Source organism: Chionomys nivalis, chromosome X (genome assembly GCF_950005125.1).
Source record: "Chionomys nivalis chromosome X, mChiNiv1.1, whole genome shotgun sequence".
NCBI lineage: Eukaryota > Metazoa > Chordata > Mammalia > Rodentia > Cricetidae > Chionomys > Chionomys nivalis.
Window position 1 is genome coordinate 92,975,249 of NC_080112.1, and position 15,290 is coordinate 92,990,538.

The 15,290-nt window shown below is 47.1% G+C and overlaps 1 protein-coding gene across 7 annotated transcripts in view; it reads right to left on the reverse strand.

The window, feature by feature from the left end:
• Tmem164 (transmembrane protein 164) overlaps positions 1-14,800 on the reverse strand; it is a 466,391-nt gene extending 451,591 nt beyond the window's left edge. For 2 of the 7 annotated variants that reach the window (XM_057759104.1, XM_057759102.1), the window contains exons 1-2: positions 14,662-14,790; positions 13,271-13,929 (exon numbers count right to left, since the gene is read on the reverse strand). In XM_057759104.1, coding sequence (XP_057615087.1) covers positions 13,271-13,657 — 387 coding nt within the window. In that variant the 5' untranslated portion in view covers positions 13,658-13,929; positions 14,662-14,790. Of the gene's footprint in view, positions 1-12,650; positions 12,680-13,270; positions 13,930-14,271; positions 14,333-14,661 lie in introns of those variants that run through there. The other 5 variants (XM_057759107.1, XM_057759103.1, XM_057759106.1 and 2 more) reach the window with 5 other exon arrangements.
• Between the last annotated feature and the right edge of the window lie 490 nt (positions 14,801-15,290).

Below are 15,290 nucleotides of genomic sequence, written 5' to 3' on the forward strand. Positions count from 1 at the left end.
CGGTACTGCTGTTTTGTCTTGTTCGATTTGCTGATAACGTCAGTAAAGGCCTCAGGAGTCTGATCCCCTACCAGCACCCTTTCTACCACACTGTGCTGGCCTTTCACCTAAGACACTGGCCTGCTTTATACCCTGTTCTTCTGGGCCTGGGTACCTACGAAGCTCAGTGGTAGACTATTTTGCCCAGCATGCACAGGGCCTGGAGTTCTTCTACCCCCAAGCTTGGCAACAAAATAAAAAGTGAAAAATAAACCTGCCCTTCTCTAAGGGCAATGAGAATGAGCCTATGAGTGGTTCATTCTCCACGAACAATTCCTTCAATCAAAAGACATTACGAAAAATGCAAAAATGAAACCCATTCACCTCTCTCTATCCATCCCACCCACTGAAAACCACTCCTTTCATACTTTTACTCATCTACTCACTGGTTTCCTAGGCTACCAGTCTCAAGACAGTTTGTACCATGGAGTCAGCCCACTGATACAGAACAGGAATAAGCCACCGGAGCCACCTCCTGCCACTGCCCCCCCCCTCCTCCAAAGGGCTGGTTAACCTCAAGTAACCTTCATAGTGCCCACAACCATTATCAGCCAGGCACTAGCTTCATGAAAACCAGTATTTCTGCCCCTGCATGCCTGACACAAAGGTTCCAGGGGAGCTTTCATTAGCAAAAATCCTAAATCCAGTATCAAATCTCTACCATCAGGCACCCAAGCTGAAAACAGCAACAGTCATAATGCTAATCCTGAAGACACCTCTCATTTCAGATGCCATCATGGCAGTTGGGGTCACAGTAGCAAGAGTGACTGTTGTCACCCCCACCATCACTATCAGAGCTGAGATACTAAATGCACACTGTGTGCACACCATATACTATCATAAGCGACTTACTAAGAGTCTCTCAGTCTTTACACAACCCTGGTATATTTATGTGTGATCATCTCATTTCACAAATACGGAAATGCAGGCTCAGCTACCCAGGGTTACATAGCTAAAAGGATTTGAACTCAAGACTACAACACCTCAGCCCACATTCCCACCATATGCCACCCCTGCCGTGAAATACACAGTACCACAATGACTGCCAGGACAAGCTAACGTCCGTTGCTTGCTCACAGTGAGCCAAGACTTCTGCTCAATTCTTGACTGAAATGACTGACAACCCTGTCTGGTGAGCGCTATTAATTCTCCTATTTTACAGATGAGTGAAACTGAGAAGAGTAGTTATACAGCATGCCTAAGGTCACATGGTAATGGAACTCAAAGCCAAACCTAGAAAACAGAAGAATTCAAAAGCTCTCTCTCTTCACTAGGCCCGAACTTATATTAGACCAGGGAGATGATACTTCTATCACCCTACTCAGCTAGGAAGCCTGCAGGGTCCCAATCCCGATGTGTTGAGTCTCGGCAGGTTAATGTCAGTGAGAAAACCTCTCTAGTCCTTCAGTGTCCATGCCAGCAATTCGGGTCTGGTGACTCTAGGAAAAGAAGATCCACCTCCTTCTAGAAATGTCTCTTAGCTCCCATTTCCTTCAACCCGATTTCTGAAGATAACGCCTCAGCATGGTCCTCAGCTACTGCTGTGCCCAGAACATCTAATAAATGTTTACTCAGAGCTCCCAGGGCCACAGTTAAGGACCTTAATGTGCAATCTGGCTCAGTGCCTTATTTAATCAGCACCTGAATGAAATGTCTCTTTGCTAGCAACAGCCAGAGCACAGTCAGCTCGAGTTTTTCTGCAAACACAGCTGGTGAACTGGCAGAGGCCATTTTACTCACAGGCAAAAGAGACCCCACGGTGACACAGCTCTGATGACAGGTGCTGGGGATAGGGAGGCGCAAGGCGCTGAGGTGGGACAACAGGTTCACAATTCCTTTCTCCTCCAAATGATCTCCTTCTTCTACACACCTGAGCACCTACCGCAGTGTTTGCACTGGTCCCGCCCAGCGTGCCATGATGCTAGCACCCGTACACTCCCTGCTGCTCACATCCCCTGGATGCTATCAACACAGCATAATACTCCACCTGAGTGGACAGAAACTGACAGCTTCCATACTATCTGGAAAAGAGGACGGGAGAAAAAAGCACAAACTTTTCCGAAGCTACAGAGAAACCCTGCCTTGAAAAACAAAACAAAAGCAACCAAACAAAAAGCATAAACCCTGGGCAGGAAATAAGGGAAAAGCCAGCTGCTTTAAAAAAAAAAAAAAAAAAAAAAAAAAAAAAAAAAACATACCAGACCAGGGAAAGGTAACTAGGAAATTTTGTCATTTTCTTTGAGAAAGAGGTTTATTGATTTCAGGGGTTTTTTTTTTTTGGGGGGGGGGTTGAGATAGGGTCTCTTACATAGTACTGACTATACTAAAACTTACTATGTAGACCAGGCTGGCCTCGAACTCAGAGACCCACCTGCCTCTACCTCCTGAGTATTGGAATGAAAGGTATGTGCCACAACTCCTGGTGAGATTTACTGAGTTTTAAACTCACATAGTCATTACGAAAAGGTTTTTTTTTTTTAAACAAATTCACACAAAGAAATCCTAGAAAATGACAGCAGTGAGTAGCAAGAGGAATAATTATATTCATTCTGCATGCGCGTAGCAGTTCTGTTTACACTAACATTAGAAAACATGAAAAATCCAAAGGCCAGAGTATCAAATCTGAGTAGAATGTCTTAAATAAATGCATGAAGTCAAAGGGTTTTCCAGTCCCACCCTTTTTAAAGAACTATGCATAATAGGCTGTCGGCCTTCTTTATGCTCACAGTACTTTGAATCCAGTGAAGCTGGACTTTAGACTTTGTCTAGAGACAAAGAAACTCAACTTCCAGTCCAATATAAAGGAAGAATTCTAAAATAAACAATGCAACAGCTTGCTTCATTTTAAAAATTAATTTGTCCTTTCTTTTTTTGAGACACTGCCACATTACATTACCCAGGCTAGCCCAGAACTCACTATGTAGACCAGGTTGGCCCCTGATTTATCACAATGATCTGCTTGCCTCTGCCTCCCCAGTGCTGAGATTAAAGATGTGTGCCACCATACCTGGCCTGGTTCTTTCATTTTTAAAAATGAAACAATAATGAATATGAAGACAGTTCAGCAGGTAAAGACATTTGGTGCCAAACCTAATGACCTAAGTTCCATCTCCAGGACCCACACGGAAAGAGGAGGGAGCCAACTCCAAAAACTGTCTTCTGATTTCCACATATTCCACATATGCACATGGCATGCACACAGTGTGTGCACAAACACACACACAAAACACACTAAAAATAAAATACCCAAAAATTCATCGTTACAAAAACTGTTGAAGGATAGATAATAGGTTAAAACTGGGAAAACATAGTTTCTTAACTCCTTCTTTCCCAGACAGCCAATGGAGTCTGCCCACATGCCTTTCCCACTTCAGTGAGCCTTTAAAACGGAGGTACATTCCTCCCAGTTCCCCTGGGCATGTCCCATTCTCTAATGAAATGGAGATTTTTATTACATTTATTTACTCAGTGTGATAGGAAGACCACTCGCAGGGAGAGGTTCTCTTCTTCCATTAAGTGAGTCCCAGAGATTGAATCCAAGGCATAGCAGCAAGTGCCTTTACCTGCTGAGCCATCCTGCCAGTCCTGGAACAGGCATTATAGAAGGCTTTGTGTTACAGCATAAAATACTCTGGAAGGAAGCCAACTTGAATGGAGTTGTCAGATAGAAAGACAGAGAAATGGGAAAGAAAGAATATGAAAAAAAGAAAGATAGGAAGGCAGCAATAAGTCTTGAAAGAAAAGGAAGGAGAGGGGAGAGGGGGAAGGGAAGGAGATAGGGGAAGAAGGAAGGAGGAGGGAAGAAATGTTGAATTCTGTTTCTGTTGTGAAGCTAGCTCATTCAGAAGGGCAACCATCTCATGAACAAACCAATAATCGCCCCCAGGTTGCACATGGGTTCATGCTATATCCACTGATCTCTGATAACTTACCTCAGTGCTCTGGGCATCTGTCCTCGATGGCATGGGTCTTCCTTGGGACAGGGCAGAGAGGATGACTCTCTATTGAATATCCCCTAAGGAAACTTCAGGATAAAAGTCTGAGACTTTTATCAATGGCCCAGAAATAACAAAGCATTCTTAAAGATTCACTTGCCTTGACGAGGAAGAAGCAGGAAATGCGACCCTGATAAGACGCAAGGTTACAGATGAGACACCAACTATGAAGGAGGCAGCAGCACTAGGGGCTAGAATTTTTTTGCTTTTGTTTTAGCAAGGACCAGGATCAAATTTAGGACCTTGAACATCAACACCCTCATTGTTTATTTTTCTTTCTTTTCTTAAAATCAGGATCTCTCTCAATGTAGCCCTGGCTGGCCTATAATTCATTATATAGACCAGGATAGCTTAAAACTCATGGAGATCAGCCTGCCTATGCCTCCTCAATGCTGAGATTAAAGGCCTATGTTCCCATGACTGGCCCATACATTATGTCTTATGTCTACAATTCTTTTCTTTCCCTCTTTGTTGGTTCTCATTCTAGATAAACAGAGACCAAGACTGACAAGGGTCCTTGCTCTCATGAAGCTAACATGCCTCCTACATGGTGTCACATATGGAGTTAGCATGCAACAATCAGGGGTCAAAATGGCCTCCTGTCAGTTGAGAGACCCACTGGCTTAGAGAGGAATAAATAATTAGGAGGCAACAAAGACTTGCTTCAAATATTCTAGTAATAACAACTCCCTTAAAAGCTACCTCACAAAAATTTCATGAACTTATCCTATTTCTTAAGTCATACTACATGCATTAAACTACATAAACTGCCTACACGGCCTATACAAGTGCTTTCAGAAGCCTAAATGTCTCGCCCATAAGCTACCCAGTTTCACATCAGTCAGGACGAGCACGTGAGTCATCTTCCCACTGACTATTTCTGCCACAGGATGTCTTTCAAAATGGGACCCAAGACTGGCCAACCTTAGAACCATGAGACAGTTTTGTTTGGTTTGGGGTAGTTTTGTTTCTGTGAGATAGTTCACTTCTGGAGTGCTGGGATTACAAGTATGAGCACTACATCCGATTACACAGTAATGTTCATGCTAGGCACATTCCCAGTTCACCGAGGAGTTTCTTTAAAATTCAGAATGCAAAGCTGAGGGTAGTGGAGCACACCTTTAATTCCAGCAATTGGGAGCCAGAGGCAGGGGGATCTCTTTGAGTTTGTGGCCAGTCTGCTCTATGCTGTGAGTTTCTGGAGAGCCAGAGCTACATAGAGATACTTTGTGCCCTAATAAAGCTTGCCTGAAGATCAGAGGGCGGATCTAGCCACTAGTTAACCTAGAGGTCTGGCAGTGGTGGCACACACCTTTAATCCCAGCACTTGGGAAGTGGAAACAGGAAAATGTGGAGGTCAAGGCCACACCTGGCGACAGGCGGTTCAACCAGTCTAAAAGAGAAAGAACTCCCAGCACTTGGATCTCCGCCTTAATTCCCAGCACTAGGAGGTGGAGACAGGAAGGAATATGGCTGGGTGGAGAGAGGTGTATAATGGGGAGGAAACAGGAACTCAGCCCTTTCAGTTTGAGGATTCTGTAGAAGATGGCTCTCTTAGTGGCTGGCTCCTTTACTTCTCTAATCTTTCAGAATTCACCCCAGTATTTGACTCCAGGTTTTTATTAATAAGATCAATTAGATTAACGTTACAGAGACCCTGTCTCAAAATCCAACGTAAATATTCAGAAGCCAGCCCCATCCCTTGTGGTAGGACCTTTAATCCTAGCACTAAGGAGGCAGAGACAGGCAGATCTCTGTGAGTTTGAGACAGCCAGGGTTACACAGAGAGACCCTATCCCCACCCCCCAAAAAAATCATAATGCTATCCTTACCCTGGACCTGCTTGGGTGTCTATAGAGGGAGCCAGGCATCTTTATGATAAGCAGCTAATCACTCCTCTCCATATTCATAGCTCTCTTCATGCCTGGTCAGCCTGGCCAGATAGGGACCTTCGAGACAGATATGCTCTCAATGTAGCAAAGCATATACACACAGCAAAAAAAATGGGGCTCATTGGTATGACACTTACCTAGTACACACAAAGGATGGGATCCATTCTCCAGTAGTTCAGAATAAATGACAATAATAAAAAGATATGAAAGACAAGGACAAGCTGAAAAACTTGGCTCTTGTTGAGAATATTTCAAGTAGACACAATAACAATGAGCTACGACTGAAAAGTATAGGAGAGAAAGAAAGAAAAGTGAGTCACTGGCCTAATACCATTCTTTTTATTTCTATAGTAAAGCAAGAAATTAAAGTTGTCATGCCCAGATGTCTGCCAAGGGATAAAGGAAAAAAAACCAGCAGCATAATTTCCCGATCAGGATGAAAGCCGTACTTTGGATCCAGAGTGCCTCATGGTTTTAATAAGCCCTCTTTGTGGCAGAACTTCCACAAGACTTGTATGCTCTAAAACTGAGCCCGCTTCTATCCTCTGTCTATTTCAAAAACAGATCAGAGCCAGGCGGTGACAGTGCACATCTTTAGTCCCAGCATCTCTGTGAGTTCGAAGCTAACCTGATCTACAGAGCAAGTTCCAGGACAGCCAGGGCTACACAGAGAAACTACCTCGAAAAAAGCAAAAAACAAACAAAAGAAGCAAATCAGAAGATTTGACTTCTTGAGCACAACAGACATATGAACCATGTCCATGAGACCTCAAAGGAACACAGGTCACTATGGGTGAGGAGGGCACAAAACATCAAGTCTGTCAGTCACTTAGTCACCATTATCCAGGCCCACACCAATTAACATGCATGTACATCACTCTACTCAGGCCTGCGTGACATGGAGTTAAACTAGTACATGCCTTTTCTTATAAAAACCTGTCTCTGTTAACAGTGGAAACTGAAGCCAGGCGGTGGTGGCGCACGCCTTTAATCCCAGCACTCGGGAGGCAGAGGCAGGCGGATCTCTGGGAGTTCGAGGCCAGCTTGGAACAGGCACCAAAAAAAGCTACAGAGAAACCCTGTCTCAAAAAACTAAAAAAAAAAAAAAAAGTAGAAACTGAACAAGCAGACAAAAGAGCCCTCGCCAAACAACAAACAAAATGTACTGTGAGGGGCTGGGAATTGAACCCAGAGAGTCACGCTTGCCCCTGACCTGTACCCGAACCCCTTGCCCAATATTCTGAGAAGTGTTGTCAAAGGAGGACATATCATTTTAACAGAATGAATTGGAGTCAGGTCAGGCTCCCCTATAAAGATTTCAAAAAGGAGAAGCCTCGGAGGAGACTGTGCAGGGAGAATGGATGAAAAACAAGCCCAACGAAGACTGTGACAGTGGCTGGTGGCCACGCAGTAAGGGAACAAAACCCATTGAGCCTGCAATCAGGCACTGAGCAGGAGCCAGGACCATATTGTTATTTCAAAGCAAGCATGATGGTGGTGGGCTGTGTTCACAGGTGCACAGCATGAAAAGGCTGAAAGGGAACCGCATTCCTCCTGCTCGGTAGGAGCTGGACCTCTCCTAAGAGTTATGGCGTCCAGTTTTGCATGCTGTGCATTACAAGGGCATGGAGACATGGGCAAGGATCCAGAGAAAAGCAACAGGCATTATTAGAAGAATGGCTCTCATTAGCCATCGGGGAAAAAAATAAAAAGAGGTTGAGACTAATGTAAAACCATATTGGTCATCTGCCGCTTTAATCAGTTTTGCCCAGCTTTGCTGGGTTAAGTGACTGCATAGTTATTTTGTAAATTAAAAAGATTTGCTTTCCCTGTATTCATTTTCATGGTGAAGATCTGGAGAGGAAAAGGTTAAATAATTTGCTCAGGTTCCCACAGAAAGCCATAGACATCCTAATATTTAACTCCAGTGTTAGCTATAGATGCTTAATCCACTAATCCACAGCCACCTGTTTACAATGAACGTGGTCTCCTAAAGAAGGCGACAATGAAAGATGGGGAAATTCTCTGCAATTTTCTCTGGAGGGAAGAATAAAATAATGTCATGCCTCGACGCTTAAGTACATATAAACATGAATTCCTTGGTACCCTCCTGGTTTGATGACGCAGGATACAGTCCATCTGACAAGCTGCGAGCAAATGGCTGGATCCCTCATTGTACCCATTCCCCATGAACATCAATCCCATTGTAGGAACAGTAATCAGTGCTCCAGACATCAGATGAGGAGTAAGGAGGTATGTCTTATCTGCTGTCAAGGGGGAAAGAGAAAGCCTCATTCTCAACTCTTTGCCTGGTTTTCTCTAAAACAAATCTATCATACGGTAAATGGAACACACCTGTGAGTGTTTCAGTTCATCAAAGAAGGTATCACCAAAGGCTCAGTTTTTATTTTGTTTTGTTTTTGTTTTTGAGGTGGATCTCATCTATCCCAGAATGGCCTAAATCTTGCTTTGTAGCAGAAGATAACCTTGAACTTCTGACTCCTCCTGTCTCTGCCTCTCCAGTATTGTAATTACAGGCATGTGCCACCATGCTTTGTTTATCAAGGGATGAGGCTCGAACCTAGGGTTCCAGGCATGCAAGACAAACATTTTTCCAAGTGGGCTCCAGCCCAGCCCAAAGCTCAGAATCTGTGAATATATACCACTCCATAAGATGGGTCCCACATTTTTATTCCCATCATTCAGGAGGCAGAGGTAAGCAGATGTCTGTGAGTTTGAGGCCAGTTTCATCTGCAAAGTGAACTCCAGGTCAGCAAATGCTACCTTGGTGAGTTTTCATGAGGGAAGGAGGGAGGGAGGGAGGGAGGGAGGGAGGGAGGGAGGGAGGGAGGGAGACAAAAGGAAGAAGAAAGAAAGAAAGAAAGAAAGAAAGAAAGAAAGAAAGAAAGAAAGAAAGAAAGAAAGAAAGAAAGGGAGAGAAAGAAAAAAAAGGGGTGGTGGATTAAACTTTAGCAAGCCCAAAGCAGGAAAGCCCTATCTGGTGAAAATTGAACCTCATTAATATTTTTAAAGGCAGAACATGTAACAACAAACACAATTCTAAAACGAGGCCTAGGCTGCAGAGATGACTCAGAATAAAAGTGCTTGCCATGCAAGCTTGACATCCTGAGCTCAATTCCCAGGACCTAGAGTAGATGCATAGGATAACCAACATCTGGAAGTTGTCCTTTGACCTCTGTATATGCACGATGGTACACACACACACACACACAATAATAAAATAAATTTTAAAAACAAGAGAGGGTTAGGTATTACTGACCAAAATTTAAAAGAATAAAGTACTGGCTGGGAGCTACAGGTCTATTATGAATTATAATTTGCTATAAATACCTGATTTGCTTCATGTGTTCAGGCATTGAAGATTAAACGGCAAATGTTGCACCTGGCTAAGTTCAGTGCCTAATCATATGTTAACAGACACATGCAGAACCCACAGGAATTTCACAGTTAAACAAGGCATGGAAAAAAGGAGATCTTTTCATTAAGTTCTTAAGACAAACACAACATAACTGGATTCAAGAAAAAGAAATTAAGATGTACTGAAAGAACCAAAGAAAGAAGGAAGGAAAGAAAAAGAACCAATGTGTTAAAGTTACTCAAAGATCCCTATTTGCAGACACTATCAGCCAGACTGCATTTGTTTTGTTTCAATTTGAGTCTCATTATCTAGGCCATACTGGCCTTGAACTTGTCATCCCCCTTCCTAAACCTCCTGGTGCTGAGACTGCAGGCATTCGCCAGCACATCTAGCCTGTCTGGCATTTTAACTCTTCTGCCGAGAAACTGTCGGATTTTTTTTTTTCAGACTTAAACAGCTACAAGAATCTCTCCCGACTAATCCCAGATTCCCACTGTGGCAGCTGAGATTTAAGGCCACCTGCGCCACTAAGTTGCTGGGAGATTTTTGGTAAACAGCCCAATGGCTCAGGAAGTTCATTCCCGTAATGCATATCTGCCAAAATTCGTGGGCAAAATGGGATTGAGTGGCCATGCTTGAAGAAATTCTCATTGGTGCAGCTGGCAGAAAGACCTGCTATTTAGCACGGGGTTTAATAAAGCTCTGCTAACCTGGGCATCCGCGTCATCAGCTGGAACTGAGTTGTGGGCCAGTACTCATGTAATCCTACAAGCCACTATCAGACTACGATCCTCAAACCTCAGAGAAATCACAAGACTAAAAAGAAACTCAACAGCAGGAATGTTAATCAGGGACAGAATTCAGCCACAAGTTATGCCCTTCCTTATGTTACTACAGTTGGCAGCCACCCAAAAGCAGCATGGCTGTGACGAGGGTCTGTGTAACATGGCATTGCAAATGATATTTTACAGACTGAAAAATGAGAGCTGGAGAATGGAACCAATTTTCCCTCCAACTCTTCTACTTCCTGGCCTAAAGTAACACGGCCCTTGTTACACTCAACTGGGAAAGAACTTTCTAGAAAGCCCAAAAAAACGGAGTCATTAAGAGACGCTATCAAACATAAGCGTCTCCACCTTGAAACCCCCTTTCCCTTCAGCTAAAGGTTCCCTGGCCTTGTCGCTGCTTCCAATCTCCAAGGTCTGTTACTCCATTATAGCCTAATTCATCTAATTCACTTGCAAAAGCATTTCCTGGTTCATAATATCTCCTTTTTGCAATAGACACAATCACAGAAAGCATTTTAACAGCTTTTTCTCCAGGCCTAGGCTGATCTATCACAGCCTTGAATTAGATAATGCATGAGTGGTAAAGTGCTAGATAAACGTAAGTGATTAGTAGTCCTCCAAAGTATCGTTAGTGATGTGTGCACCCGAGTCATAACACTGCTCGCTACCATCTGTTGTTGGTCATTATTATTTTTTTTTTTTACCGACTCTCGTCAACTTTCAAAAATCCATACGATCCTACGTCTAAGGAAGAGCCACACAGAAGGCACTAGAAAGTCGGATGCATCAAAGCCTAGGACCTTAGTAGGTTACAAAGCAGTGATTGGGGACAGACGACAAAGGCGTAAAATCCCCAGGACACTGCAAGAATGTGTAAGCACGTGTCCTTTCTCTGCCTCCACCCTTTAGCTTCAGGGCACAGGCTAAGAAAAAACCTACACAGAAGGATCAGCCTGTAGTCCCCCAAACATCTATCTGTCCCAACATTAAGTGCTTGAGACTCCAAAGGTTGCCTCAACAATTTTATTTTACTGGGAGCTATATGGAGCAAAAGTGAAGGGTGGACTGGCTGGCTACCTGACCTCCACAGAGAAGAGATCAATTTGCCTTTTTTGCACAATGAGGTCAAAAGCCTTTCAAAGTAGCTCTCTGTCATATTACCATCGGTTATGGGGCAAAAGAACCACAGACCAGACTATCAAGGGCTAGGAGTACAACTCTGTCTCATCTTTACAGGTAGAGAAACTGAGGCCCAGAAAGGGGACTTCCCCCAAAGCCACAAAACTAATTAATTCCAGAAGTAGGTCTCCGGAGTCGTAAAAGCCTCTAAAATCTCTTCCTCTGCCAGGTTTGACGTCATCACACCAATAGCAGCCCCAGTGAGGATGAATTTAGCCCTTTGTTGACCTTCAAGATCTGTGGGGGTCAGAGGCCTCAAGACCCCTTTGGAGAGGCACCCTCTGGCCCTTACCACCTGCCATCCTTTTTAAAAAAGCACTCCTGTCTTAAGAGGCACACATGACAGCGACTGGGATGCATTGTTTCCTCTCATTAACAAAAAGGCCATTCATTTAAAAAGAAACACGAAAGAGAACTGGTCAAATTTGCACAGAAGGTCTAGATAGGACAACCCTGGACTAGCTGCAAATGGCACCCCTTCCTAAGATGCCCTCTCAAAAAAGAAAAAAGGAAGAAAGGAAGGAAAGAAGAAAAGAAAGAAAGAAAGAAAGAAAGAAAGAAAGAAAGAAAGAAAGAAAGAGAAAACCATTGCCCACTCCATCTCTTTTCCATGCTTTTAGTGACCCAATCGATACCATCCCCTTTATTCCAGGCCTATCTACACCTTCTTGCCATCTGCAAGATGCCAAGGGGCGGGCCAATGTCATTCTCCACATTCTATAGATCAAGAAACTGAGGCCAAGGATATGTAACCAAATGGATTTCTAGGAAAAGTGAGCTAGTAAATATACGAGCCACAAGTATACAGCAAAGTCCTACAGGATGGACTCACCACCCTCTGCCACTCCCAGTTTAGGACTGAAGGCTAGCAACTAACTCCAAAGGAGAGCTGGCTTTTCACCCCTGATGCTAATCCATCTTTTGCCTAGAAGCAAGTGACCTCTCTCCTTGAACCCCCGCAGGGATTCTCAAACTCCTCCTGCCTCAGGAAGGGTTGTCACCAGTCTCCTAAGAACAATCTTCAACAAATGTAGAAGCAATAAGGACGCTAATGGTGGGCTTCAAACTACCCCCAGTAACACTCACCAAGTTTGCCACAGCCCAGAATCTAAAAAGACCTAATTGCTTTCCCTGTCGTCCCTTGTCCCTCCGTGACTTTAGAGCTTCAGGCTGAGTAAAGAAATTCTCAGTCTTTGGTTCTCACACAGACTATGTACCTAGCTGGCAATTTCCCCTTTCAAGCCCATCTGTTTGCCTTAGCATAACTAATGGGTAGAAGTCAGGAAAGCAAAAGAAATCAGCCTTCTGAGGACCCTCGGAGCATGACCAGAGACAGAGGTCAGAGAATCGGGTTTGAAAAATGTAAATACCCTCTCACCTCTGATCGAGATTCCCCAACCTGAAGTCCACAAATCAGTACCGGGCCGAGTTCAGAGAGCTCTTAGCAGCTCACAAGCTTCTCACAAACCAAAAGTAGACCTCTCCCTAAGAGCATAAACTCCCAAAAGAAAGATGGAGTCAAGAGAAATCCCTAAAAGTATTTCCCCAATGGACCACAGTGGAGACAAGGAAGCCTGTGTGACCACCTCCAGGAAAGCATGTGACCAGGCCCCCGGGGTGTGTGGCGGGGGGGGGGGGGGGGGGGGGGGCTCCTACAGAAGGCAAGAGGGCTGGGCCTCCACGGGGCCACAGACGTGATTCTGAAGGGGCACCTAGCTGGGGCTGGACTTCCTGCTGGTGAAAAGACCAGGCTCCAGCAGGGCTGCGAGGGGAGGGGCATGGGGCTCAGAGTGCAAGTCATTACTAGGGCTCTTCACCTCACTGTAGGGCTGATCCATTGTGCAATGCTGAAGTTAGCACAAAGGCAGCAGCTGGTTGGATAATCATCTTTAAGGGTCCCACTTCCCACGGGGACAAAGTGCTCTACACTAGTTTCCTGAGCACACAAATGACTCTTATCATCACTTACACTGCCCAGGAAAAAGTCAACAGACTCACATGCATCATGGTGACCAGGTGACAAGGGTTGAGCAGGTAGATGACGGTCTTGGTGGCGAACTTAAAGCCCACCTCCACCCCGAAGATCAGGCACAGGGCTACTAAGAGCAGATTCTTGCTCAGGCTCTCCTTGCCTTCATCAGGCCGCTGGGTCACCTGCTGTGGCTGGCTGCCACGGCCACCCCTACCGTCCTCCGTCTGCCTCAGGATGTGCCGAAGGGCCACCAGGATCTCCAACAGGGCCAGGGTCAGGACCACCACACTTTCCAGCAGCCGCTGCTGCCAAGACAGGAAGGCAGCACAGTCGGGGCCCCCATTGCCTGCAAAACTGGGGTCGACACCCCCATAGAGCCAGTCCAGGAGACTTTGGTAGCTATACCGGGACATGATGCAAAGTGGCTCCACTTGACTACGGTACAGGAAGCAAGAGCGAGATGGAACACGAGACCGAAGGGTTGCCCGGGCGGTGGAACATGTAAGGAGGGCACACCCGCACCCCCCTCTGGACACTGGGGCACCTAGAACAGGGGAGGGAAAGCTACACGCGAGGCCCGGGGTAAAGTGCTGGCTCTAACTTGTCCCCACGGCTGTCTGGGGAGCCCCCCGCGCTTCTCCAGTGGCCACCAACGAGGCAGGGTTGAAAGGAACCGTTGGCCAATCTAAAAGGAAGGAGAGGAAAAAAAGGTCTCAAAGAGGCAATTGCACGGGAATTAACGAAGCGAGTAGGGGTAACGAGCGAGGGAAGAAAAGGGGAACGGGAGTGGTGGCCAAGCAAGCAGGGGTCGAGGGAAGTTGGAGGCCAAGAGGGTCAGGGCGGGGACCTAGGGGACCCGGCACTGCCAAGGGAGCCAAGCGGGAGGCAGAGGAGGGTGAGAGAGAGGGGACACCGGAGGCTAGGAGAGGAGCTAGCAGGGCCGGGCAGGCGGGGAGGGCGACGGGGAGGGCAGGGACGCCGGACTCCTCGTCTCACGCACTCCACGAGAGGGGGGGGGATGTCTTACTCCTGCAACCGCGTGGCCGTCTCTGCCCCCAGCTAGCAACTTCGCCGCCGACGGGGCCCCCTCTCCAGCCAATTTAGAGCGGTCCTGGTCCAGCCTCCCGCCCCCGGGTACACTCCCAAACCCCCAGCTCCACCCTCCCCCCGGCCCCTCACGCCCGCCCTCCCGGCCAGCACCACCCTCTCTGCCCGCAGCCCGCCCGGGACCAGCCCCCTAGGCGCAGGCGGGCGGAGGGAGGAAGCTGGGAGGGAGGGCGGGGAAGCGGGGCCAGCCAGGGGCCGAGCCGCGGGGCCGCCACCCTCCGCCCCGCCGCCGCCACCGCCGCATCTTCCCGCTCCTCTTCGCCCGGCCCCTGGGGGACGGGCCGCCGCGTCCCCTTGGGGCTCTACTCACCCGCTGCTCGGCCCCGCCGCCCGGGTCTACCGGTTTCTCCGTCTCCCCGCACTCCCCGCAGCCCCAGGCGGCACTCGGCTGGGCTCCCCAGGCGGCCGCAGCAGCCGCTGCCACTGCCGCGGCTCAGGGCTCCTCCTCCCTTCCTTCCTCCCCCAGCAGCCGCCGCTCGCTTCCTCCGATTTCCCCTCCCTCTCTCCTCCCCCTCGTCGTCAACTCCCTCCACCTTAGGCCCTCCTCCCGTCCACTTCACCACCATCCCCCCCATCCCCCCCCCCCCGCTCGCACAGACAGACGTCCTCAAGCCACCACTGCCCCGCCTTGCCGCCTTTTCTCCACAACCTACCCCCACGTAGCCCTCGACTCCCACCTCCCGCCCTGCTTCCTCTCGTCAACCCCCATCCACACCGCTGCCCTCCCGAGGCCCCATCCCCGCCTCTTTCCTCCTTTTCCTTGCCTGGTCTTCTGCACTCCATGGGAGCATTCCTGCAAAGCTTAGCTCCTTCGCCACTGTGAATTCACCTCCCCGCCTAAGCCTGGTGCACGAACTCCTCAAGTGACCTGTTTTCAGGCCACTACTTTGTATACCTGGGCACATACTAGGCACCCTGCTGGCCCTCACTAACTTCTAG